The sequence below is a fragment of the Urocitellus parryii genome, chromosome 5 (assembly GCF_045843805.1).
Source record: "Urocitellus parryii isolate mUroPar1 chromosome 5, mUroPar1.hap1, whole genome shotgun sequence".
Lineage (NCBI taxonomy): Eukaryota > Metazoa > Chordata > Mammalia > Rodentia > Sciuridae > Urocitellus > Urocitellus parryii.
Genome location: NC_135535.1, coordinates 203,194,413 through 203,221,898, shown reverse-complemented (window position 1 = coordinate 203,221,898; position 27,486 = coordinate 203,194,413). Strand labels below are relative to the sequence as shown.

At 39.2% G+C, this 27,486-nt stretch overlaps 1 protein-coding gene across 2 annotated transcripts; it reads left to right on the top strand.

The window, feature by feature from the left end:
• Positions 1-15: 15 nt before the first annotated feature.
• Positions 16-26,699, top strand: LOC113179599 (protein FAM24A-like). Of its 2 annotated transcripts, XM_077799173.1 has the most exons (5): positions 41-104; positions 25,022-25,285; positions 25,415-25,445; positions 26,091-26,217; positions 26,527-26,699. In XM_077799173.1, the coding sequence occupies exons 4-5, from the start codon at positions 26,093-26,095 to the stop codon at positions 26,687-26,689; spliced, it is 288 nt and encodes a 95-aa protein (XP_077655299.1). In that variant the 5' UTR covers positions 41-104; positions 25,022-25,285; positions 25,415-25,445; positions 26,091-26,092; the 3' UTR covers positions 26,690-26,699. The 2 variants fall into 2 exon arrangements, 1 of the variants encoding a protein (XP_077655299.1); XR_013343652.1 differs by lacking the exons at positions 25,022-25,285; positions 25,415-25,445; positions 26,091-26,217; positions 26,527-26,699 and adding an exon at positions 614-1,859 and having other exon boundaries at positions 16-104.
• The last annotated feature ends 787 nt before the right edge of the window (positions 26,700-27,486 follow it).

Sequence of the window (27,486 nt, the reverse complement as noted above, 5' to 3'; positions counted from 1 at the left end):
AAATCCGGAGCCTTCGCTTCTCTTGCCAGTGGCTGGAGACCTGGCGTGCGGGGCCACGGAAACACCTCGCCGTGCGACTTCCGGATGCGCGTTCAGGCGAAGAGGTGCAGGGTGGGGTACAGGGTTATTTTTCCGACGTTGGCGGGGAGAAGTACCTTCAGTGTGGAGGATGTGTGTAGTGGGATAGCGGATGTGTGCTCCTCGCACCCCGCGATCTGCGGGCGCCGCGGGCCTAGTGGCCGCTGGAGTGGACGCCATTGCCTTTCCCCTGCGGCCTGAGCTGCGTGCATGGCGCCCAGGCACCCGGGCGGGGGAGCGGCGGGGACGGATTCCGGCGTTGGTTCTCCCCGCGCCTCCGCGCCTGGCACGCACTCGCGGTGGAGAGGGTCGCGGAGGTGGGAGGTCGGGGCTTGTAGACGCCGCTGTTAATGTGTGGCTGAGAAGGGGCTTACCGGGCCGCGGGTTTGCGGTAGCCCCGACGGGACGCCCTCGGTGGCAGAAATCCGAGGGTCCAGAAGGTCCAGAGGGTTTGGTTGGAGAAATGTGCGAATTTAGTTTTTTCCTGATACTTGGAATGCGAAGTAAATACGACCTCCTTGTCCTTTCTTTGCAGAGCTCATTTTGGACAAAATGGAAACGAGATTCAAAGACAATTTGAATGCCAGGGTTCTTAATTTGAATGCTGGTATCGCCCTTGTGTTTATGTTACTCTGGTAGAAAATCGAATTTCTGTTCTGGGTCACATTAATTTTTCTAAGTATTTTGGCCTCATGATTTGATAGAAAATCATTCTAGTCTTTTGTTCTTAAGTTTTTGGATTCACATATCAGTATATGTATAACGATAAGAGATCGCACTGTTGTCCTTTATTTACTTGTAGAATGGTGCCAGAAAAATTATGAATGAATGTATTTTCTACATTTAGTCACTTAACAGATTTGCTTGGATTGAAGGAGAGAAACAATACCAAATGTCTGATAAATGTATAATATAAGGAATTAGATGGTCTTGATTATTAATATTCCATGGTTAATGGTGGCAAAGATTGATATTCTACATTCATTTCAGGTTGTGTACATCACTGTTTTTGTCCTATATGTCTTCTTAGGATCATAAGAAGTCTTTGATCCATGTTAACAAGTATTGATTATTGAAAGGAAAATAGTCTCTGCCTCTGAAACACCAATTTTCATTTCATGAGCAAAGGTCAATATAATCTGGGTTTTAACTTTCTTAAATAAGATTGGAAGACTGCAAGTGAGAAAATTAATGACTACTATAGTCTCCATTTTCATTTTTATGTTTATATTCTTTCATATCCTTATGTTTATTTCCTTTCATTTCCATGTGTTTTTTTTTTTTTTTTTTAGTTCCTACAGAAAAATTTTTTAATCTCTTTGTTTTGAAGTTCTACTTTCATCTGAGCAGTTTCAGGAGTTTTCTTCACCCATAGTTACCCTTTATTCCCATCACCTTCATTTCACCCTTTGCTTTGCCAACTGACCCTTGTGCTTGATGCTCCTGATTGAATTACCATGACCTTTACTTTTTAGCATGGCACATGGCATACAGAACTCTTTTTACCCTGCCTGTTCATCTCTTCTGTATTTGCATATGAATTTTCTTCTATGTAGGTTGCTTTTTTGGGGGTGATGCTGGGAATTGACCCCCAGGGACTTGTGCATGTGAGGCAAGCTCTCTACCAGCTGAGCTATATCCCCAGTCCTAGAATGCTCTTTTGGGTAGTAGGAAAAATCCTGTTTATCAGTCAGTACCAAGCATAGTGCTTCACTTTGCAAAAATTAATCACCAATTCCTCTGTGCTGCACTCAGACTATTTAAACACTATAATTTTCTTGTCTGGGAATTTATTAAATAATGCTTACTTTTGTTTTCTCAATCGTCTGAAACAATCATTGACATTAGGGAAGTGGGTTTTTTTTTTTTAAAGAGAGAGAATTTTTTTAATATTTTTTTTCGGTTTCTGCGAACACACATCTTTGTTTGTATGTGGTGCTGAGGATCGAACCTGGGCTGCACTCATGCCAAGCGCGCGAGCTACCGCTTGAGCCACATTCCCAGCTCAGGGAAGTGTTTTATGCCTTGCTGAAGTGTTAAGTACAGATTTTTTTTATGAAATTGTTAAGGTTTCAGAGGTAGAGGTTACTTGGACATCACAATGTAAGAAGACTAGAAAAAGGAGAAACTAGGAAATTGTATCTTATAGTATTTTTACTGTCAGAGTCATTGTGCTGATGCCCAGGTGGCCTTAGCTTTACAATGTGTGTGTGTGTGTGTGTGTGTGTGTGTGTGTGTGTGTGTGTATGTGTATGTGTGTGGTGCTTGGGATGGAACCCAAGGCCTGCTGTATGCTAGGCAAATACTCTCCCAGTGAGCTACATCTCCAGCCCTACACTTCATTTTTAATGTACCATATTATTTCTGTCATGCACTGTAAATGGTTTAAAAAATATTTTTCCCACATGAAGGATAAACAACTTAAATGGAACCTCACCACTGGCATCACAAACTGTTTTTTTTTTTTTTTGACCATTTTAAGGAGCAGTTTATTATAACATGTTAATACAGAATGTGGGTAGGGATCATATGTTTGTTAACAGTGTGCCTGTGCACAGTGGTTCTTAAACTCTTTGGTCTCATGTTACTAGGAGTTTCTAGGGAATAGGGGAGACCATAGTAATAATACATTCTTACTGTATTTAAAATTCTAAATACTTTTGATTGGGTGGCCTGTATTTCTAATTTTTGGAAACCTGAACACTTCTCTTTTAGCTCTGACATGGAACATCTTAAAAGTTATCACAATTATCTTCACAAAAAGAAAAATTTTGCTGAAAAACAGAAAATCAATATCTTTTTAAAAAAATCTAGCAGATAATTAAGGGAAAAATGGTCACCCTAAAACTAGAGATGTAGGGAAATGCAGAAAATAACAGTTGAGATCAGCTTATCAGGAATAAAATTCTTTTTGAGGCAGTGAGTGGTAGGAGCATTTAAGGTAGATCATTTATGAATTGCTGGAGGCAAGTAAAATTCTTGTGAGAAAAATTCCTAGGACCTCATTTGTAGGAAGCCTGTGTACTTTACAGGGTTTTATATCCAGGAGCTCCACCAGGTTTTCAGAAAAGGAGACACATCCCCTTTTGCTTTGTTCAGCGGCAGGGAAGAAGTAACCACTTTGAAGTACTATCCACAGCTTTCTTCTTAACAAGGGCCTCAAGAGAAGCTACTAGAACCTTATGTGATTTGGAGGAAGGGCAATTAGACAACTCAGGGTCTTTCTAGCCTTCAGTCTCATAGGAGGGTAGGGAAAGCTAAAGAAGTGCTTTTTTAGGGTGACAGACCAGGGATTTTGCTTACTGAATAAACAGGTTTTCGTAAGTTGATAGAAATACCCCCTCTACCCAGTTCCTTACCACCACATTGGTAGGTCTCCAGTGGATTACAATTGAGAGTTGCAAGGCCTCATGTTACTAGGAGTTTCTAGGGAATAGGGGAGACCAAAGTAATAATACTAAAGGGAGCTGAAGCTTTTGATGCCTTCAGCTACAAAAGCATTAAACACAGTTTAACTTCTTATCAGGTCAACATAAACTTCACATGAGAAGCCTGATGACCTTAGGTCCTATACATTCCACCAAATCATATTTTTCATCAAAAAATAAAGCGTGATCCCAGGTATCTTAAGGAAGGCTAAAAAGGCAAAAAAAGCATTAGAATAATTTGTAGAGTATGACATTGATTTTTGAATCATTGTTTTAGCGTTTTTGCTGCTGTGACTAAAAGGACCTGACCAGAATAATTAATTATAGGGGAGCAAAGCTTATTTGAAGGCTTATGGTTTCAGAGGTCTCAATTCATAGACAGCAGGCTCCATTCCTCAGGGCTCAAGGTGAGGCAGAACATCATGGTGGAGGATAGCCGCTCAAATCATGATTAGGAAGCAGAGAGAGACAGGTCAGATACAAATATAAATCTCAAAGCCATGCCCCAATACCCACCTCCTTCAGCCACACCCTACCACTCAAGTTACAAATCAGTTAATCCCTATCAGGATTAATTTACTGATTAGGTTAACACTCTCACAAACCGGTCATTTCTCCTCTGAACCTTTTTTGTATTGTCTCATCCAAACCATAGCAATTATCAAATAGGGAATATAAGTAAGAATGGATCTAATGGGGAAAGTAGGTTGCATGCAAGAACAGATGGGTAATGCAAGCAAAGAATGATAACTCTACAGATAATTTAAAGAGAAGTGATGTCAAAAGTACTGTGACAGAAGTGAAGAATGCCTTTGGTGAATTTATCAAGAGACTGGATAAGCTAAGGGGGACAATCAGTGAGCTTGAAGATAGGTCAATATAGACTTCCTCAGCTGGAAAGCAAAGAAAATAGAGAATGAAAGCAACACCTAGGAACTTTGGGATAGTTAGGAAACTTGTAACATGGAGGTAAGACTATCAGAAGAAAAAGAAATGTTAAATAATACTGGCTAGGAATTTTCCAAAAATAATGATGGTCACCAAGCCACAGATGCAGGAATGTCAGAATATCAAGCAATATAACTAAAAAATATCTATGTTTACACATATAACAAGTTTCAGACAATCAAAGTCCAGAGGTCATTGAAAGAGGCCTCAAGAAGAAATACAGAGAGGAAAAAGAATAAGAATTACAGATTTCTCATTAGAAACTGCAAACAATAAGAGAACAGAATGAAATATTTATAGTGTTGAAAGAACATCAAGTCTGGAATCTGTCTAGAATTTCGGATTATCCCTCAAAAGTGAAGGAGAAATAAGATCTCTCCAAATCTGAGAGAATTTGTCACTGGTAGAGCTTCCTCATAAGAAAGGGGAAAATAAATTTCTTAGAGAGAAGGAACTTGATATCAGGAACTGAAATCAACACACAGGAATAGCATCAGAGAAGGAATAAATGAAGGCAAAATAAAATTCATAATTTCTATGCACATAGTGGCCCATCATAATGTGAAGCAAAAAATATATGGAGAATTGTAAAAAAAAGGTTGACAAATGCATTATTATGGTTACAATAATTACTTGTATCAGTAATTGACAGGTCTATCAGAAAATCAGGATATAATTGAACTGAACAGTACTACTGTCCACTGGACCTAATGAACATTTATAGAATGCTTTCTCAAACTCACATGGAACGTTTGCCAAGGTGGAACATATTCCAGGCCATGAAACACCTCAACAATTTTAGAAGTAATTATACTAACTGGGTTCTCAGATTCCAATGACAGTAAATTAGAATTCAATAACAGAAAGATGGCTGGCTTAAGCTACATAAAAGGTTAAACAACATACTTGTAAATAACACATGGTTCAAAGAAGTTTCAAGAGAAAATTAATATTTTGAACTAAAAAGTACAACTTGAGGTTTGCATGATGCAGTAATGACATTACTTGGAAGAAAACTGATAGCATTAAATGAACAGAAAATCAGACCTAAAATCAGTTAAGCTTCTAGCATAGGAAGCTAGAGAAAGAAGAGCAATATAGACCTAAGGCAAGCAGAAGAGTAAAATTAGGAAATCAATAGAAATACAAAAGATGGTTCTTTGAAAAGAATAAAAATTGATAAGCCTGTAGTCTGGCTAAGAAAAAAAGACAAATTAGTATTAAAAACTCTTAAAAGAGGGACTAATAGTACTGATTTCATGAATATCAAAAAAGTTAGCAAAGTAATATTAATGAACAACTATGTACACAAAATTTGAGAGATGAAATTGACTAATTCAAGGATATAGTATACTAAAACTTAGGAGAAATAAATAAGCTATATAAACACACACACACACAGTTTTGAGACATGATCTTATGTTGCCTAGGCTGGCCTTGAACCTGAGATTCTCTTGCCTTAGCCTCCTGAGTAGCTGGGATTATAGGCACATGCCACTATGCCTGATGTATATCCATTAAACCAAATCAATAACCTTTCAAAAAAGACCCGGTGGTGCCGTAGTCTGGCTGGGCACAATTCACGAGCCACTTGTCAAGCAGAAACGAACTTTATTTTTAGAACACACATGCCACACCACATGAGCTCTTCAGGAATTCCCTCAGCCCAATTGCCACCACAGGCTTCCCACAAGCCTCTCAACCTCCCCCACCCTCCTGCTCTTGAGGCCAATTGCCTGGGTTGCATGGGCGGAGCCCAAAAAAAGTCCCCCAATGAGCAGCTCCGTGGTCTGAAAGGGTGGGGAAAAAGCCCAATGAGCATCATCGCAGAGGAGCCAATCAGTTGGAAGCTAGAAGTTTGCTGGGGCTGCTGTGAGCCAATCATCAGCTGGCAGCTGGAAGTTTGCTGGGGCCCCTTCAGCTGTGGCTCTCAACATCTCCCCCCTCTCTATTTAAACAACAAGCATGTGGCTTAGGGACCGTGCCTGCCTTAGGTTGTCCAATACTACATATGGTCCTTACCTGTCATCGGATGAACTGACCTCTAGGCGTCAGCCTCCTGTCTTAGGTTGGTACCATTGCAATTGGATCTTACCTGTCATTGACTACCAGTCCAACATACAGCCACACCTGTGGATAGGTCTTTGTACCAGCGGCGGGGTGAGGTTCTTTGCCTCACCTCTGTTGGCCCCCAAATTTTAGCTGAACGACCATCACAAGCAGAAGGGAGGAAGATACACCAAGCCAATTGACGGCTCCTTTTGGAAAAATTGTACCACCAATGACACCATCAGCAAAAATACCCCAACACTACCACAAGTTGCTGTACCAACAGACAGTTCACAATGCATACAAGTGATACATAGTCCAGGCAAGTTCTGCAAGCAGTTCAGTGATGGCTCCTTTTGGAAAAATTGTACCACCGATGATACCATCAGCAAAAATACCCCAACACTACCACAAGTCACTTTACCAACAGATAGTTCACAATGCATACAAGTGAGTTTCACAATGCATACAAGTGATACATAGTCCAGGCAAGTTCTGTAAGCAGTTCAGTGATAGCTATTGTAGAAGCTGTAGATTGGTTTTTATCTTTGTCTTCACTGACACTGGGATGAAGATAGGAATTCTGGCAATAATGGCTAAAGAAAAAATTATGTAACATTCCAGAAGGCACTAAAAGAAAACAATTCTCTGAACAATTTACATTATCTTGAAGAGAATTATTAAATATAATGAAAAGGAAAGGTGAAAGTAAACAGATCTGTTAACCTCCTTTTTTGTTCACATATTAAAACAATCCTCAACAGCTGTTTACCCAATTTAAATTAAACCATTTAAATCATGTGAATAAAAAAATATATTTGGATCCAATTTTTCATGAGCGCTCATCATATATGATATGTGGACATACGTACATACAAACATACAACATAAAACACAAGTGTGCACACATAATATAATACAACACATAATAGTAAAGGCCTTATAACTTTTTACAGGTGAAATCTCCATTGCAATGTTTAAAAACTCTATAGTCAAAAAATAGAACTGATCAGCAAAACATTAACCTAGGTCTGTATGAGCTCAAAAAACAAAATAGAACTTCATGATGTGGGAAAGGGTAATAATAAAATAGATATTGAAAAGAGCATTCTGGTTCTGTTGCAGATGTAAGGATAGCCAAACTGGAGTTTTGGATATCAGCTGTTATGGATTTGAGCCAAATCATCTTTTTTTTGGTCTGTAGAAATCGCTTTAGTTAATCTCTCTGGAATCCAAATCAGCTGCTGTTCTCCCTGTGGAAACACACAAACAGACCCCCTACTCCAGATAATTAGGGTCAGGACCTTTCCATTGTCCTGTTAGAATATCCTTCCAAAGTCCCTTGGGCTTATGTACAATTTTTGGACACAATATGCCTTTCCGCAGCACTAAGTCCTGATGAATCCAAATTTAAAAAGTTTAGAGTAAAAAGGGTTATTTTAAGTTTATCTTTGGGGAATATATACCCCTTCCCAATTCCCTCTTTTTGCTTTAATAAGTACATTTTAATAGTTTGATGAGTTCTTTCAACTATGCCTTGTCCCTGTGGATTGTATGGAATTCCTGTTATATGAGTAATGCCAAATGATGAGCAAAATTGTTTAAAAGAGGTAGAAGTATAACCACGGGCATTATCTGTTTTTAACTGTTTTGGAATGCCCACAGTGGCAAAATTTTGTAAGCAATGAGCTATAATATCTTTAGTTTTTTTCTCCGGTATGAAGGGAGCCCATCAAAAATCTGGAAGAAGTATCAACTGTAACATGCAAATATTTTAATTTTCCAAATTCTGGCAACTGTGTGACGTCCATCTGCCAAATATGGTTAGGTATCAGTCCTCTATGATCGACTCCAAGATTAACTTGTGGTAAAAAGGTCACAGAATTTTAGTTATTTTAAAATGCTTTTGCAAAGTATTAGCATTGACATGGAACTTTTTTATGAAAATTTGTAGCTTCTTTTGTGTAGAGAAAATATGTATGTCATGTGTAGTTTTATCTACTAAATCATTGCCCAAACTAAGAGCTCCAGGCAATCCTGTATATACCCTGATATGTCATATAAAGAATGGATTTTTTCTGTCCCAGATTAGACTTTGTATAGTGGAAAACAGAAAACAGTAGAGGAAGGGGAAATCCTACCAGCATCTTCAAGGGATACTATAGCATTAACTATATACTGACTGTCGGAAAATAAATTAAATACAGAATCTTTAAACATCACAAAAGCTTGTAATACTGCATTAAGCTCTACCTTTTGAGCTGATTGGGTACTAAAAATGTAAAAGTTTGATCAGGTGTAACTTAAAACAAAATTGAAGCAAAACAAAAGAAGAATCTACCCATCCCCTCACCCTGCCCTCAGGGGTGAGCAGTTTACCTTATCGCTTACCCTCAGTCGTTCCCCGTATGGGCCACCAAATGCCGAAGTCTGGCTGGGCACAATTCACGAGCCACTTGTCAAGCAGAAACGAACTTTATTTTTAGAACACACACGCCACACCACGCGAGCTCTTCAGGAATTCCCTCAGAGCCCAACTGCCACCACCAGCTTCCCACAAGCCTCTCAATCTCCCCTACCCTCCTGCTCTTGAGGCCAATTGGCTGGGTCGAGTGGGCAGAGCCCAAAAAAAGTCCCCCAATGAGCAGCTCCATGGTCTGAAAGGGCAGGGAAACAGCCCAATGAGCATCACCGCAGAGGAGCCAATCAGTTGGCAGCTAGAAGTTTGCTGGGGCCGCTGTGAGCCAATCATCAGCTGGCAGCTGGAAGTTTGCTGGCAGCTGGAAGTTTGCTGGGGCCCCTTCAGCTGTGGCTCTCAACATAGTGTTTTTCCAAACATGTAAGAAAGAAATGATAATATAATTTTATATAATCCCTTCCAGAAATTAGATGTAGAGGGAACACTTCCTAATTCATTTCATGAGCCAACATTATGCTAGTTCCAAAACAAGGTAAAGACATTAGAAGAATGAAAGCATTCAGGCCAATATATCTCGTGAACACAGATGGAAAAATTCAACAGAATATCAAGTTGAAGTAAAAAATGTATACAAAATACTATACATAAGGATCAAGTGGGATTTATTCAAGGTATGTGAGATATTATGTTCCTGCTTCAACAAAAGCCAATTAATATAATCCATCATATAAGAGCTCCCACAGTGAATAGGAGTATGCCTTTCATATAGTCCTCACCAAGTCATGTAAGTCAATTTCACCAGCAATGTTTCCCCTCATTTGGAGACCTGGGGAGAATAGCAGTTATGATTTCTCTGTAGTCCACTGAAGAGCAGTGTATTGAGACTGAAGGAAGATGATTGTACTAGAAGCATTTAAATGCAAAACGACAATAAAACAACAACAAATAAAAACAACAACAAAAACCCCGTAGTTCATAATAAAACATGATTTCTGATTTGTAATCTTTTCATATAAATGGAACAAAAGCTTTTTATTTTTACCTGAAACTAACTCATTTTAAGAAAGACACGTTTATTGTAGGAAAATCAGAAAATAAACATAATGAGAAAAAAACTTCATAATTGTTAACAATGTATATGCTTTCCCATCAAATTTCTAAAATGTTCTAGGGAATGGGAATATCAAAATGAATAAGAGAGACAGTGTCTACTCATGATATTTACATTCTAGGTGGAGGCATAGTAAGCACTAAAAAACACAATAGCTTTTTATTTAATTTTTTTTATTTTTTTATTTATTGGTTGGTCACAACATTACAAAGCTCTTGACATATCATATTTCATACATTAGATTGAAGTGGGTTATGAACTCCCAATTTTTACCCCAAATGCAGATTGCAGAATCACGTCGGTTACACATCCACAATTTTACATAATTCCCAATTAGTAATTGTTGTATTCTGCTACCTTTCCTATCCCCTACTATCCCCCCTCCCCTTCCCTCCCATCTTCTCTCTCTACCCCATCTACTGTAATTCATTTCTCTCCTTGTTTATTTTCCCATTCCCCTCACAACCTCTTATATGTAATTTTGTATAGCAATGAGGGTCTCCCTTCATTTCCATGCAATTTCCCTTTTCTCTCCTTTTCCCTCCCACCTCATGTCTCTGTTCAATGTTAATCTTTTCTTCCTGCTCTTTCTCCCTACTCTTTTCATAGTTGCTCTCATTATATCAAAGAAGATATTTGGTATTTGTTTTTTAGGGATTGGCTAGCTTCACTAAGCATAATCTGCTCTAGTGCCATCCATTTACCTGCAAATTCCATGATTTTGTCATTTTTTAGTGCTGCATAATACTCCATGGTGTATAAATGCCATTTTTTTTTTATCCATTCATCTATTGAAGGGCATCTGGGTTGGTTCCACAGTCTAGGTATTGTGAATTGTGCTGCTATGAACATCGATGTGGCAGCATCCCTGTAGTATGCTCTTTTAAGGTCTTCAGGGAATAGTCTGAGAAGGGCTATAGCTGGGTCAAATGGTGGTTCCATTCCCAGCTTTCCCAGGAATCTCTATACTGCTTTCCAAATTGGCTGCACCAATTTGCAGTCCCACCAGCAATGTACAAGTGTACCCTTTTCTCCACATCCTCGCCAGCACTTGTTGTGTTTGACTTCATAGTGGCTGCCAATCTTACTGGAGTGAGATGGTATCTTAGGGTGGTTTTGATTTGCATTTCTCTGACTGCTAGAGATGGTGAGCATTTTTTCATGTACTTGTTGATTGATTGTATATCCTCCTCTGAGAAGTGTCTGTTCAGGTCCTTGGCCCATTTGTTGATTGGGTTATTTGTTATCTTATTGTCTAATTTTTTGAGTTCTTTGTATACTCTGGATATTAGGGCTCTATCTGAAGTGTGAGGAGTAAAAATTTGTTCCCATGATGTAGGCTCCCTATTTACTTCTCTTATTGTTTCTCTTGCTGAGAAAAAAAAACTTTTTAGCTTAAGTAAGTCCCATTTGTTGATTCTTGTTATTAACTCTTGGGCTATGGGTGTCCTATTAAGGAATTTGTAGCCCGATCCCACAATATGTAGATCGGAGCCAACTTTTTCTTCTATCAGACGCAGAGTCTCTGATTTGATATCAAGCTCCTTGATCCATTTTGAGTTAACTTTTGTGCATGGCAAGAGAAAGGGATTCAGTTTCATTTTGTTGCATATGGATTTCCAGTTTTCCCAACACCATTTATTGAAGATGCTATCCTTCCTCCATTGCATGCTTTTATCCCCTTTATCAAATATAAGATAGCTGTAACTTTGTGGATTAGTCTCTGTGTCCTCTATTCTATACCATTGGTCCCCCCGCCTGTTTTGGTACCAGTACCATGCTGTTTTTGTCACTATTGCTCTGTAATATAGTTTGAAATCTGGTATCACTATACCGCCTGATTCACACTTCCTGCTTAGAATTGCTTTTGCTATTCTGGGTCTTTTATTTTTCCATATGAATTTCATGATTTCTTTATCTATTTCTATAAGAAATGCCGTTGGGATTTTGATTGGCATTGCATTAAACCTATAGAGAACTTTTGGTAATATTGCCATTTTGATAATGTTAGTTCTGCCTATCCATGAACAGGGTATATTTTTCCATCTTCTAAGATCTTCTTCTATTTCTCTCCTTAGGGTTCTGTAGTTTTCATTGTATAAATCTTTCACCTCTTTTGTTAGGTTGATTCCCAAATTTTTTTTTTTTTGAGGATATTGTGAATGGAGTGTTTTTCCTCATTTCCGTTTCAGAAGTTTTGTCGCTGATATACAAAAATGCCTTTGATTTATGCGTGTTGATTTTATATCTTGCCACTTTGCTGAATTCATTTATTAGTTCTAGTAGTTTCTTTGTAGACCCTTTTGGGTCTTCTAGGTATAGAATCATATCATCTGCAAATAATGATAATTTAAGTTCTTCTTTTCCTATTTTTATGCCTTTAATTTCTTTCATCTAATTGCTCTGGCCATTGTTTCGAGAACTATATTGAATAGAAGTGGTGATAGAGGGCATCCCTGTCTTGTTCCAGATTTTAGAAGGAATGCCTTCAATTTTTCTCCATTCAGAATGATGCTAGCCTGAGGCTTAGCATAGATAGCTTTTACAATGTCAAGGTAAGTTCCTGTTTTCCCTAGTTTTTCTAATGTTTTGAACATAAAGGGATGCTGTACTTTGTCGAATGCTTTTTCTGCGTCTATTGAGATGATCATATGGTTCTTATCTTTAAGTCTATTGATGTGGTGAATAACATTTATTGATTTCCATATATTGAACCATCCTTGCATCCCAGGGATGAATCCTACTTGATCATGGTGCACAATTCTTTTGATGTGTTTTTGTATTCGATTCGCCGGAATTTTATTGAGGATTTTTGCATCTAGGTTCATTAGAGATATTGGTCTGTAGTTTTCTTTCTTTGAGGTGTCTTTGTCTGGTTTCGGAATCAGGGTGATGTTGGCCTCATAGAATGAATTCGGAAGAGCTCCCTCTTTTTCTATTTCCTGAAATAACTTGAAAAGTATTGGTATTAATTCTTCTTTAAAGGTTTTGTAAAACTCAGCTGTATACCCATCCGGTCCTGGGCTTTTCTTGGTTGGTAGTCTTTTGATTGCTTCTTCAATTTCATCCATTGATATTGGTCTGTTCAAATTGTGTGTATCCTCCTGACTCAGTCTGGGCAAATCATATGACTTAAGAAATTTATCGATGTCTTCACTATCTTCTATTTTATTGGAATATAGGTTTTCAAAATAATTTCTAATTGTCTTCTGTATTTTTGTAGCATCTGTTGTGATATTGCCTTTTTCATCTCGTATGTTAGTAATTTGAGTTCTCTCTCTTCTTCTCTTCGTTAGCATGGCTAAAGGTCTGTTGATCTTATTTATTTTTTCGAAGAACCAACTTTTAGTTTTGTTAATTTTTCCAATAGTTTCTTTTGTTTCAATTTCATTGATTTCTGCTCTAATTTTAATTATTTCTTGCCTTCTGCTATATTTGCTGTTGTTTTGCTCTTCCTTTTCTAGGGCTTTGAGATGAAGTGTGAGCTCATTTATTTGTTGGTTTTTTCTTTTTTTGAGGAATGACCACCAGGCGATGAATTTTCCTCTTAAAACTGCTTTCATTGTGTCCCATAGATTCCGATATGTTGTGTCTGTATTTTCATTTATCTCTAAGAATTTTTTGATTTCCTCCTTTATGTCTTCTGTAACCCATTGATCATTCAGTAACATATTGTTCATTTTCCATTGATGTAGGATTTTTCCTTCCTTCTTTTATCATTGATTTCCAGTTTCATTCCATTATGATCAGATAAAATGCATGGTATTATCTCCACCCCTTTATATTTACTGAGGGTTGCCCTATGGCATAATATATGGTCTATTTTTGAGAAGGATCCATGTGCTGCTGAGGAAAAAAGTATATCCATTTGATGATGGTTGATACATTCTATATATGTCAGTTAAGTCTAGGTTATTGATTGTGGTATTGAGTTCTATAGTTTATTTATTCAACTTTTGTTTGGAGGATCTGTCCAATGGTGAGAGAGGTGTGTTGAAGTCACCCATAATTATTGTGTTGTGGTCTATTTGATTCTTGAACTTGAGGAGAATTTGTTGTATGAATGTCGCAGCACCATTATTTGGTGCATAAATATTGATAATTGTTATGTCTTGTTGGTGAATGGTTCCTTTTAACAGTATATAATGTCCTTCCTTATCCCTTTTGATTAACTTAGTCTTGAAGTCGATTTTATTCGGTATGAGGATCGCCACCCCTGCTTGCTTACGAGGACCGTGTGCGTGGTATATTTTTTCCCTACCTTTCACCTTCAGCCTGTGTATGTCTTTTCCAATCAGATGTGTCTCCTGGAGGCAGCATATTGTTGGATTTGTTTTTTTAATCCATGATACCAGCCTATGTCGCTTTATTGTAGAGTCTAAGCCATTAACATTTCGAGTTACTATTGATATATGGTTTGTACTTCCATCCATGTTTGATTATTTATCCTTTTTTTAAATTTAGTTTGTTTCTCCATGATTATCTTTCCCCCCGCCCCCTGTCTTTACCGAGGCACTTCCCACTGATGGTTTTGGTTATTGTTTTTCATTTCTTCCTCATGTAGTGTTTTGCTCAAGATGCTTTGCAATGTTGGTTTTCTGACTGCAAATTCTTTTAACTTTTGTTTATCATCAAAGATTTTTATTTCGTTGTCATACCTGAAGCTTAATTTTGCTGGATACAGAATTCTTGGTTGGCATCCATTTTCTTTCAGTGTTTGAAATGCATTGTTCCATGACCTTCTTGCTCTCAACGTCTGTGATGAAAAATCCGTTGTTAACCTTATTGGTTTACCCCTGAATGTCATCTGCTTCCTTTCTCTTGTAGCTTTTAATATTTTCTCTTTGTTCTGTATATTGGATATCTTCATAACAATGTGTCTTGGCGTTGGTCTACTGTGATTTTGTATCCTCGGTGTCCTGTATGCATCTACAATTTGTGTATCCGTTTCCTTTTTTATTTCTGGAAAGTTTTCTGTAATTATTTCATTCAGCAGGTTACTCATTCCCTTGGTTTGAATCTCTATACCTTCTCTATCCCGATGACTCTTAAGTTTGTTTTTTTTTATGTTATCCCATATCTCTTGGATGTTTTCTCCTGATTTTTTACCTGCCTTTCTGAGTTGGCTAGACTCTTTTCAAGATGATATATTTTGTCTTCATTATCTGATGTTCTGGCTTCTACTTGCTCCACTCTGTTAGTGATACTCTCATTTGAGTTTTTAATTTGATTTATAGTTTCCTTCATTTCTAGAATTATTAATTTTTTTAATAATCTCTATCTCCTGATAAAGATGCTTAACTTCTTCTTTTATCTGTTTATGTAATTCGTTTTCAATGTGTTCTTTCACTGTTTGAATTTGCTGTCTCATATCCTCTTTAAGGTTCCATTCCATCCTGTCTAAGGTGTTCCTTGAGTTCTTTATATGACCATTTTCCTGATGACTCTAGGTCCTCCTGAATATTTAGGCTGTCCTGCATTGTTTGTACTCCTTTTATTCCTTGCTTTTTCATGCTGCTCATGTTACTTCTTGTTCTGTTTGACTGCTGAGTTACTGTTTACTCCTATAATTTTATTTGATGCTTGGGAGGAAAGGTATTAGAAGGGAAGGGAAGAAGTCACTAAAGAGAATGAGATTAAGCAGGTAGAATTCAAGGAAGGGGGAATAATAAAATTGAAAAGAAATGAGAAGACAAAAGAAGAAAAAAAATAGGAAATAAAAAAATTAAAAAAATAATAAAAAAAATAAAAATTAAAATTAGAAGAAAAAAATTTTTCAAAATTTGAAAAAAAATTTAAAAAACAACAAGAACGAAAAATGAAAATGAAAAAAAAAACCCAAATCAAAAAAAAAAGAAAAACCCAAACCAAAAACTAATAAATGCAGTCTTAGAGTTTGATTAACTTCTCTTCCAGTAGGTGGCGCTGTGCCCACCAAGCCAAGCTTCTCCTGTTAATACGCAGGAACCAATCACTGTGCAGCAGCTCCTCCTCCCAGACTGGGCGAGTCTCCAATCCTGAGTGCCTAGGGCCTCCTCTTTTGTCTAGTCACTTCCCCACTTTTCCTCTAGCCAGGCCCCTCTCACCGGTGACGCTCACCACAATACTGGCTGCACGAATTTTACTTACCCTCCGGTAGCCACGCCCCTGGTAGCTGGTGCAAGAGACCTCAGTTGTCAGCACTGGTGGGAGCGGTAGCCGGGAGTTCCGTGCCGCGGGTCCCGCACCACTTCTGATTCCCTCTGTCTGGCTATCGCGCTCACGGGAGAGCTGGGAGGGGCCCTTAAGGTTTCCCCGATGTGTGGAGAGGGAAGGCTAGGGAATTACACACCTGTAGCCGCAGGTTTCAATGAAGTTATCTCCTCCGCCGCAGTCTGATGACGTCAGTCCTCTGCCATGGTGGTATCTCTTGCAAATGGCGACAGTTCTTTTCCCTTTGCCGGGTGACCAATGCAATGGGTGGGTCCTTACTGTCTCTCCCAAGCCCCGTTTCAAACCTGTGGCCACTACCTATGAAGGCTCGGTAGGCATTTACCTCCGTAGGATCAGAAGGGCTGACCAGTTGTTTCAGCCGGATGGATTAGTGCTGAGTCACAGCTGTTTGTCTGCGGGAAGCAGGCGAACGGGAGCTTGAATTCAGCCAATCCGGGCTCAGTGTGTGTTCTGAGAGGTCCAGACTGTTCGCCCCAGATCCACGTCAGCTCAGCATTGCCTAGTGATCCTGAGCAAACAGCATTTAGACTGTTTACGACACCCTATGCCCGCACAGCTGAAGAGGTCAGAGACTTCATCTCTCCGCGCCCACCGCCATGTTGGAAGAAGCTCACAATAGCTTTTTAAAATATAATTTTAAAAAGGTGATAGGATAGATAGGGACTGCCTTGTAGGTGAATGCTCCATGTGGGCAAAGAGTGCATCTTGACAAATTTTAGCAAAAACATAAGAGTAAGGCACTTGTATGGGGGGGTGCATTTTAGGCAAAGAAATGGGCAAGGGGCTAAGGCCTGAGGCAAGAAGCAGCTGAGTGTGTCTGCACAATAGGGAAGATGGATGTTGGTGAGAGGAAGCGACGTGGGAGGTGATGGTGGAAAAGGGGTGGCAAAGGGTCAGATTCTGAGGATCTCTGTAGATCAGATAATGAGTCTGGATTTTACTCTCAAGTCAGTAAGTACTTTTAGAGCAGAAGAAAAAGACCGAAGAATCTCTCATTGGCTCTTTGGATCTTAGAAGCAGGTGTAGATGGGATCTCTAGGTGAAAGCCCTTTCTAATGCCCAGTAACCCTGCTGGGTTGAACTGGAGAATGCATTCCCAGTTGGGTCTACAGCCGGTGCTACGTAGCAAAGCCAATACCTCTGATACAGCAAAAGAAGCGTTTCAGTGGGGTATCTCCGAAGGCTCTACCTTGCTCCAGGACTCTCAGGTAATTGATGGGTCCTTTACTGCAGCTGCTTTGTAGTTCATGGGTTCACCAGTCCTCCTTCCTTCACCCTTCACAAGGGTGAAAGCACGCCCCAGGAAAATTCTTGTGTACAAGCCCCTGAGGTCAGAATATGTCTACCAGAATCCCCACCCATGACGGCCAGAACCAAGAGTGTGTTGGGAATGGGCCCACCACTGAATCCCACTAAGCTTGCATCTTTCCACATAAGCCATGCTAAGTAAAGGCTGAATTATAACTAACCGGAGGCTTGATGATCCTCCAGGATCAAGGCAGGAGGAGAAGCTTGTAAGGAGCTGCTACAAGGCCATTTCTTATCCAGTACCTTTCTCCCCTTGAGTTACCATATCATACGTCCCCATGGCCTCTGTGGTTCTGAGGAGGTATGAGCTCCCTGCCCTGCCCCCACCCTCAGAATAGAACTTCAGAATATTAAACTACTCAGCTTCAGTCTTTTGGCTGCTTAGCAACGAAATGTCCCACAACTCATGTTGCCATCTGTCACCCATTTTGTTTTTGAGTGTGAAATAAGGATTTTGGCACCTTTGCCTAATCTCCCTTTCACTGTCTATGTAAGTAACATATGCACCTAGTAGTGGATTGTTGTGCCTTAGCTGGTAGAATAACTGGGCCTTGAATTAATTATGTGTGCTTAACAGTGCTACGCTACCCTACCTTCACTCACATCAGCCTTTTGACCTGCAACCTCTTATATACACATATCTTCTTGTATATGCAATCTTGGAGAGGAGCAGAGAAGATTTTAAATGTATTTATAATCTGAATAAACAGCAGGGCAAACCCTGCTATTATAAATTCCACAGGTACACAGTGCCTACCATGTACTAGTGCTGAGATGCCCTAGCAACGAGCTCTAGATCAGTGCTGATTAACATGTGAGTAAGTGCAGAAAAAAAAATGCTCTAGCTCTAAATCTAATGCTGATTAACATGTGAGTGAGTGCATAAAAAAAGGAATGCTTGCTCTCCTGGAACTACTGATGTAGATCAGTCATGCAGCTGCTGTGTTCCCACATAGATCTATTTGTAGCTGGAATTGACAAGTTTCCCTGGAAGTCAGCTGGAACCTAACCAAATTATTGTGAGAGACCAGCATTATAAAAACAACCACACCCAAAGCTGCCTATCCATTTGTCAAGATAGAGGTCAAACGAAGCCTTGTCAATGAGTTGCCCCTTTTCATTTTTTTTTTTATTCTGGCGATTGAACTCAGGGGCACTTGACCACTGAGCCACATCCACAGCCCTATTTTGTATTTTATTTAGAGACAGGGTCTCACTGATCTGCTTAGCACTTTGTTTTTGCTGAGGCTGGCTTTGAACTCATCATCCTCCTGTCTCAGCCTCACAAGCCATTGGGATTACAGGAATGCACCATCTCACCCAGAGCCCCTTTTAATTTTGCCATGTTCTGCAAATAAATTTGATAGGAAGAAAAATAACCAGAGTTTTCAATGAGATCAATTAAGTCCTTATTTCAAAGTTTTTTTTTTTAATAACCTGGCTGGGGTGTCTAGCTTAGCATGTGTGAGGCCCTGGGTTTGATCCCTACTACCACCACATAAAAAAGCTAACATTTTAGGGTTGGGATATAGTTCAGTGGTAGAAGCACTTCCCTAGCATGTGTGAAGCCCTAGGTTTGATCCCCAGCACCACAAAACAAAAATAAAAAATCAGTGCTGGACACTGGAGAAATATTTGCTCTTATACACTCTTTTTTTAAAAATTATTTTGTTTTAGTTATAGATGGACACAATACCTTTTGTTTCATTTATTTATTTTTATGTGGTACTGAGGATTGAATCCAGCCTTACTAGGCAAACGCTTTACCACTGAGCCACCACCGCAGCCCCTCTCATAGACTCTTAGTGGAAGATGATGTAATGCAAATATCATATCTCTTTAGGATAGTAAGGCAGTATATGCAAATATGGCATTTTATCTGGCTACTCTAGTCTAGGAATTTATCTTTATAAAATAATAAAATATATGCATAAACATCTATATAAGAATGTTAATTATGGCATGCTTATAAAAGTATTAGAGACATTTTTGCAGATTATGCAAATTATGGTAAACATTTGCAAAGAATTGCTCTGCAGTTACTTTTTCAACTGAGGCATAGATAGCTATAGGAAAGATACCTGTGATGTATATATGAAGAAAATCTATTTGAAGAATGTGAAGTATAATCTGACTTACATTAAAAAAATATGGAAGTATTTTTAAAATCTGGAAGGAGAAAGGAAAATAACATTGTCTATGAGTGGATAGCTTTATAGAATTTTAAAAAAATTGTCTTTGCTTCCTATTTATTCTATCACATGTATTGTTCTTATGATAACTATTATTTTTAAGTAGCTGGGCATGGTGGTGCATTCTGTAGTCCCAGAAACTTGGGAGGCTGAGGCAGGAGGTTTGCAAGTTCAAAGCCAGCCTCAGCAATTTCGCAAAACCCTAGAAGCTTAGCAAGACCCTTCCTCAAAAAATGTGTGTGTGTGTGTGTGTGTGTGTGTGTGTGTGTGTGTGTAGGGGGAACTGGGGATGTGGTAGGGTTGTGGCTGAGTGACTGAGTGCCCCTGGGTTAAATACTCAGTACCTAAAAAAACAAAAAATTATTTTTGAGTAAAAAAATAATAAAAGGGGGCTGGGATATATAGCTCAGTTGACAGAGTACTTGCCTTGTATGCATAAGGCCCTGGGTTCAATCTGCAGCTCAAAAACAAACAAACAAAATAATAATAAAAGATCCTTTTCTTTAGTCACTGTATTCTTTTTGGCCAAAAACAAGACATAAAAACAAAAATTATTGTTCCTTTATAGGAACAATAATGTTATTACAAATTACATGTGTTATTACCAAGTGTTTTTAAAAATGCAGTTAAAAATTCTTTTACTAAACTCATCTTTCCTCAGCCCCTGATATATTCTCTTCTCTTCTATGGATTCTATTTAGAGAAATCATAAGTGCTTTTCTTCCCAAAGATTCCAAGGAGAACTTAATCGGTGGTGGACTATTTTTTGTTGAGTTAAATACAGTTTGTGTAGCCAAATGACTGTATGGGGTTCCACCTGGGAGGTGGGGCCCCACTCATTGGAAAGGTCAACTCAGTGCTAATTGTGGTCCAAAACTGGCAAATCAAGCTATAAGGCCAGCCTAGGAGGCATGAGCTGGGAGAGAACCACAAAACCCTAACCCTGCAATTCAGTCCCAACGAGAACTATGCCTGGATAAGAAATTAAAGCATCAGATCACCTCTCACTTTGAGTGAATAGAGGTTTCCATCTACAGGGGAAGAAAAAATTTCCCAGTGTGAGGAAACATTTAGGAAAATAATTCAGCTGTTCTGTAGGTGGTAGGAACTACCACATCACAATGATGGTGATAATGGCTAGTATTTGTTGAGTGATGATTTTTGTGTACAGCACTGGATCTTACAGATATTTAACCGTTACAGAGAGACCCTGTGGGGTAGCTAATTCTGTTAGCATCCCCATTTTATTAGTGAAAGCAATTGTAAGCAGGAAACACCAGCATAGGGAGGTTAAAAACCTGTCCAAAGCCACACAGTAAGAAAAAGGGTCAGGAATTGGTTTCAGTTAGTCTGGTTCAAGAGATAGACTGTAAACCACAAAACTCACAATTTCAAAACATTGTGTTCTATTAGAATTGGTTGTGAGCTATTGCCTTCTGTTTGTCTCAATTTCAACTCAGAAAGATGGATAGTTTAATGCTGGTTACTTATAAGCAGGGTATAAATGAAATAATATTAGTCAAGGTTTACTGCCATGTCTGAGTTTATTGCTCTGTCTGAATTTAGAGGTTCAGGTGGAGAAAGTCGTTCCAGATTTAAAAAATTGAGGTTTGAGTAATTGCTCATATGTGCCAGCATCTAATGACCTATGTTTGATACATAGGGATCCAGAGTTCCTGCCCTAATGGCACTCACAAACACTTTGAGTAAGCAAACTTCCAATGCAGCCAAGTAACCACTGGAAACTTACAGGTAACTCACAGAGCAACCAAGTAACCTCAGGAATAGAGGGACTTTGGGAGATGAAATGGTCAATTGCATAGTAGCAAGCCTGGCTCCTTAGTGATATCCAGGCCCATTCAAGGCTATCTCCCTGCCTCAGTGGGAAGGAATTTAGAGAAACTTAGAAAAATGAAACATTTTTGAATGGGAAAAAAGAATAACAAAAGTCACATCTATTTCAACTCAGGTTCAGTAGATTCTTGTACTCAGGACAAATGTCTAGTCAGCTAGATAAAGCAGGAACTGGAAATCCTTAAGACAAAAGAAATTAAGTTTTTTCAGCTGGGCATAGTGGTGCACACCTGTAATCCCAGTGGCTTGGGAGGCTGAGGCAGGAGGATTGTGAGTTCAAAGCCAGTCTCAGCAAAAACAAGGAGCTAAGCAACCCAGACAGTGTCTCTAAATGAAAAGAAAGGGAGGAAGGAAGGAAGGAAGGAGCAATTAATGCCAGAGGGGGAGAGGTAGGAATCAGTGAAGCTTCACAGGGGAGGTGGCATTTGAAAGAAGTCTCACAAAGTTGGTGTTTGTTGAAACAGATAAAGGAGAGGACACCTGGAGGGCCTTTTAGCCAAGGATGGGGTGTGGGGAAATGCAGGCCATGAGGCTGAAAGGTAAGTTGTGTTGAGTTGTAGACAGGATGATATGTGAAGGATCCAGGGGGCAAATTTTAAGGAGGCACTCACTCTCAGGCTTAGGCAAGAGTAGGGTTAGTATAGTGGTTGTGGCCAATAAGCAAAGAATTGACTTCAAAATCTCTTATATGGGTGATTTCCATTTTGAGAAGATGTACTTTTCCTTATTCTATGTGAAACTAAAACCTTGGACATTATATATAAAAGAGCATATGTTTCAGACAAGTAGAAGAATTCTGACTAATAGAGACTTTGAGAATCCAAGGAATGTCATGGTGGTGAACTTGGAAACACCAGTGAGTTCAGGCAAAAGTCTCCAACAAACCATACTCTGTTTAACCAAAGGACCAGGAAATGGGCAGCCTAGCAAGACAGAAAACTTTTATGAATGAATGTAGGGTGTAGACTTCACCAGACTGTATTCTCACCAGACTGTAAAATGGTGTCTCAAACTATTCTTCCATGCCTGGATGGTGTCAGAGAAGTCTCAGTAGAGCTGAGACTCAACCCTGGGTGGTAATAATTCTCCATCCATGTGGTATCAGTAGAGACCCTTGGGGAATTGAGATTTCCATCCTTACCCTATTGGTAATGAGATACCCTCCTACCCAACTGCTGGGGTAGCATCAGAAGGAGGCCTATTAGAAACTGCACTGTCTGGAAACCAAAGCCACAAGGAGATTTTTCTGTAATCTTCTCTATAAGAACCTGGTTGAAGTCCTAGAGGCAAATCTCATGAAAATGTACCCCCGTCCCAACCAAAACAAAAATTGGGCCTCAGAGAGTTTTAATCTCTCAAAATAGTTCTCATTCAGCCTCCGGTAAGACATTAATTATCATTTAAATATTCCTACCAGTTGCTGGCTCTGATGGTGGATTCTGTTCCTGGTAAGCTGTAGTGCTTTTTATTCATCTGCCTACCCATTTTATTTCTTTTTATTTATTATTATTATTATTATTATCATTATTATCATTATTATTATTATTATTTGTGATGCCTTTTGCCCTGCTTGAATTCTCTGGTTGACTTCTGCAGAGTTGCTGATTTTTCAGTTTGTTCAGCATTTCTCTTGTTGTGAGGATGACAGTAACAATTCCCAAGCTCTTTACATGTGGGAACAGAAACTGAAAGTCCTGTGTTAATTTTTATCCATTATTTTATTTATTTAGATTTGTTCTTCAGTTTGGGTAATCTCAATATATCTTTCAATTCACTGAAGTTTTCATTGTTTATCCCTTTCTTGTGGGCCACACTTTCTTGTTTCTTTATATATCTTACGTCTTTCTAAAATTTGGACATTTAAAATAATATATCATGGAGCCGGGTGCAGTATCTCATGCCTATAATCCCAGCGACTCGGGAGGCTGAGGCAGTAGAATTGTGAGTTCAAAGCTAGCTTCAGCAAAAGTGAGGTGCTAAGCAACTCAGTGAGACCCTATCTAAATAAAATGCAAAATCCCTGGTACCCCCCTGCCAAAAAATATATATTTATATTTATATTTCATGGCATCTTTGGAAATCAGATTCTTTCCTCTCTCTAGGGTTTGCTGTTTCTGTTGCTTAGTATAGTTGTGTAGTTGTTGTTTACTGTTTTTTTTCCTTTCATCTATTTCTGTAAAGTCTGTATTCTTTGTCATATGTGGACACTGAAAAATCTACTGATTAGCTTAGTGGTCTCCTAACAAAATGGGCAAATATTTCTTTAAATGTCTGGAAAAATGGAATACCCTGGTCATTGTGAGTGGCTTTGTTTGCATGTGAGGCATGCCTTCAAAGCTCAGCCAAACAGTTGAAAACTCTTCCTTGGCCTTTTCTTCCTGCTTGGGAAGAGCCTCAAGGTCAGCTCAAGGATATAGCTTTGGACTTAACCTTGAGCCTCTCACAGTCCTAGACATGCATAAAGCCTTACACATGTGCATGATCTCCTAGACTTCTGGGAACATGTTAGAGCTTTTCAAAATTCCTGCAGTTTTGGGATTTGGGAACATAATGTTTCCCCAGGTTTTCCTGTAAGCTTTTTTGGCCAATCTATCATTTGCCCCAAATGTTATCCACTACCTTAGGCAGGAAGTTAAAAGAAAATTGCCTGGAATAGTTTTTGCTGGGGTTCTGTTGGGAGAAGGATTATTACACTGGGTGATCTTCAGGTCAGGTCAGCTTTGCAAATGTGGTCTTAAAGGTAACCAGCAAAAAGTTCAAACAATGAGAGAGTTATTTGTTAATGAGGACTTGAAAGAGCTCCACCTTTGTTCTGTTTCTCTGATAGCTGCTCTGGAACAGGCTGTTATTTCAAGGTTACTATGGAGCTAAAGAGCAAGTGATGGGACAATGCCACAGAGTTTGCTATTTATACTGATCTTTGGTCGTTTCTCTTAAATTAATGCTTTTTGGAATGCTGCAAGGCTTTAGTTGATTTCAAGAGTTAAGAAAAAAATTGTTCTTAAAAAATATTGCTCGACTTGTATTTGTTTTATGGAATGACGTTGTGGAAATTCTTATGCCACCATTTTTGTTGACATCTACTGTGCTGTTCTTGATCTCATCCAGTTTGTAGATAGAACAGTAAGGAAGTTGTAGTTAGAATAATTCCGTGCCTTTGCTGGATCAAAGTACCTTGAAATTATAGAATCCTGAATAAAGTGGGTAGCCTACTCAAATTACTTTGAGCCTTTTTATCTTGTCTATAAAGCTCGGTATGATACCAATGAACCTATATCTGAATCCTGTTAAATGGCTACATACTATTTCACAGGGTGGCTAAAATATAAAGTCTAAACAGTTTTCTGTAATTGACCTTTTAGATTCATGAGAATTTTTAGATATTATTCTCTCCACATTACTTCCCTTTTATTTTATCCAGATTTGCTTTGGATTAGCAATCAGAACTTAAGTTTATCTGATGGAAACAAAATCTGAAAAGAGAAGATTGCGAGTCCCATGATGTAAGACAGTGTTTGGGTGATTCCGTTTCCATTGGTACTAAGCTATATCTGAGCATAGAATGGAATTCAGAACTTCATGAAAGAAGAACTGCTGTCTAGAGGGTTGATGTCACATAGCCTGTGTCCTCACTGACAGTGGCTATCCATTCTGCCAACTCTGGTGGAAGATTACACTTCTCAAAGTGAGTTCTTCAATCCTGGATCTTAATAATTAGAGTCTGCTTTATTAAATTAAAGGTTTCTGAAGTTCCTGATAAAGATGTCCTGTTTCATAAAATGTATTTTAATTGTAATTTTGTTTTTACTGCCAGACTTTATCCAGCCAAGAAGACTCAGAAGGTAGTGAGTATGCTTTGGTAGTCAGATTGTTTTTCTATCTTAGGGATTACTTTTTCACAGTTTCAGAAAGACAGATTAAACACATTGATTATTACAAATTAGATTTTTTTGGGAGGATTTACAATTTAGAATTTAGAAGGAATAAAGGCAGTTTTCAGTAGAAGAATGGAAAAACTTTTCCCCTCAAACATGCATTATTTACAAAATGGATTTGCAGATTCTCAGTACTGTCAGAACAATAATATTGTGAAACAGTCATTCCCATGGGAGACCTCTAGATCCAATGTTCAATGAGAGGTTAGTTCTGGCTGTGAAGGAGAACAGTTCAGAGGCCGGGGCACAAAGCCATTAGCTCCACTGCAGGCCTGATTGTTAATTAAGGGCCACCATAACCTATGAGAGGCAAAGAGTCTGTCCACTGGCTGGCTGTCCTTCTACTCACTCCTTCTGTCTGGGTTTTGCATCTCAGCTCTTTTCATACAGAAGTAAACCCTCTTACCCACCCCTGGCCAGGCTCAGCCTCAAGGTTTACACACAGAGGATCTGTGTTTGGGTCCATTCCTCCTCCCCTGGGCGAAGGTGTGGAGGTTGCTGAGGGCATGTGGGAGGGAAGCCACCCTCACTGCTTGCCTACACTTCTCTGCCCAGGTATGTTTAAGTCTTTTGACCTCCGCACGATAATTATGTTCGCCATTGGTAGCGGGATCCTGGCGGCCATGCTCATGCTGATAGGACTGGTCCTCTGTCTTCACGTCAAACTCTCCAAGGCACTGAAGTGAGTCCCATGGGTTGAGTAAGCGCCCCTCAGATGGGACACCCGGGGCTCTGCTTGACTGATCATTCCTTGCTGCCCTGGTCTCTTCCTGTGTGAGGTTAAGAGCTACATTTTACATGTATAGTAGTTGTAGGAGAGGAAAGGATGAGATAGGCACTCGGCACAGGGCCCAGAGAGTGTTCATCTAGGGCTGGTGTCATGTATGTGACTGGCTCCAACTCTGAACCTCCCAGATACTCCTGATAATTGTAAGAAATACACTGTAAAGGAAAATTCTAAGGCCATGTTTTGTGTGTGTTTTTTCTTAAGAGCTGCAAAGGAATGCTGTTCAAACAAGTTCCAGAGTAAGGGAAACCCACCTAAAGGCATCACCGAGACTTCTCCTGCCCTCCAGTGCTGTGATGAATGTAGCATGTATACAGATTATGATTCCCTGCCACCTTGCCTTTGTGGCAAAAATGAGGGACTCTGACATGGGAATGGTGGACATAAAAATCTTGAGCAATATTTCTTTCTTAGTGGAATGTTTTATTATTCAAGTCAAGTTCTATAGTGTTTACATTATACTACATACTATAAAATGTTATTTTATGTTATTTTAAATAAATGTACAATGTTGAAAATATTCCTCTCTTTCAGCATTTTTTCTTAGTTACACCTGTCTCTTATTTAAATATATTCATTACTTACTGTGAGACTTGGGTAAACAAGCATGTAATATTATATGGTGAAAGGAGAGAGAGAGAGACAGAGTAGAAAATAAAAGTGGCCCATACTTTTACGACCCCAAAAGGAAAGTGCACACCAACCTCAGGGTATTTCCAGTTTGAGCCACAACTAAACATGCCAAGCGAGAGCAATGTTTTCAATTCTCCTTCCAAGGGCTTGCTTGTTCCCAGCTCTTCCACCAGGGATAGTTATGTCACAAGTCCTGAAGGGGATGCCATTCATTGAGAAAGAGTGAGAACAGTCATACTGGACAGATCTGGGTTTAAGTTGTCTGAACTGTAATGATGGGGTGACCCAATGGCCTCAAAAGGGCATGTAGAAAGCCCGGGGTTCATCCTTCTGACCTCCTGATACTTTCAGAAGCAGGGTCCTCCTTTTCAGACCACTTTTCAGACCCATCAGTGCCCATTCAGCCATTAGCATCTTCAACTCTAACTGGAGCCTCCAGCCAAGGCCAAAGTCCAGATTTCCTTGACCACAGCACGGGCAGCAGGATACACCCTCTCACTGCTTTTGCTGCTTCTACTGAGCCTCTGGAAT

What these genes read in the sequence shown, in the direction of transcription:
- LOC113179599 (XM_077799173.1), top strand. Translation starts at nt 26,093, where the DNA reads ATGTTTAAGTCTTTTGACCTCCGCACGATAATTATGTTCGCCATTGGT. An exon ending in AAACTCTCCAAGGCACTGAA is followed by an intron (nt 26,218 to 26,526) that starts GTGAGTCCCATG and finishes TTTTTTCTTAAG; the next exon opens with AGCTGCAAAGGAATGCTGTT.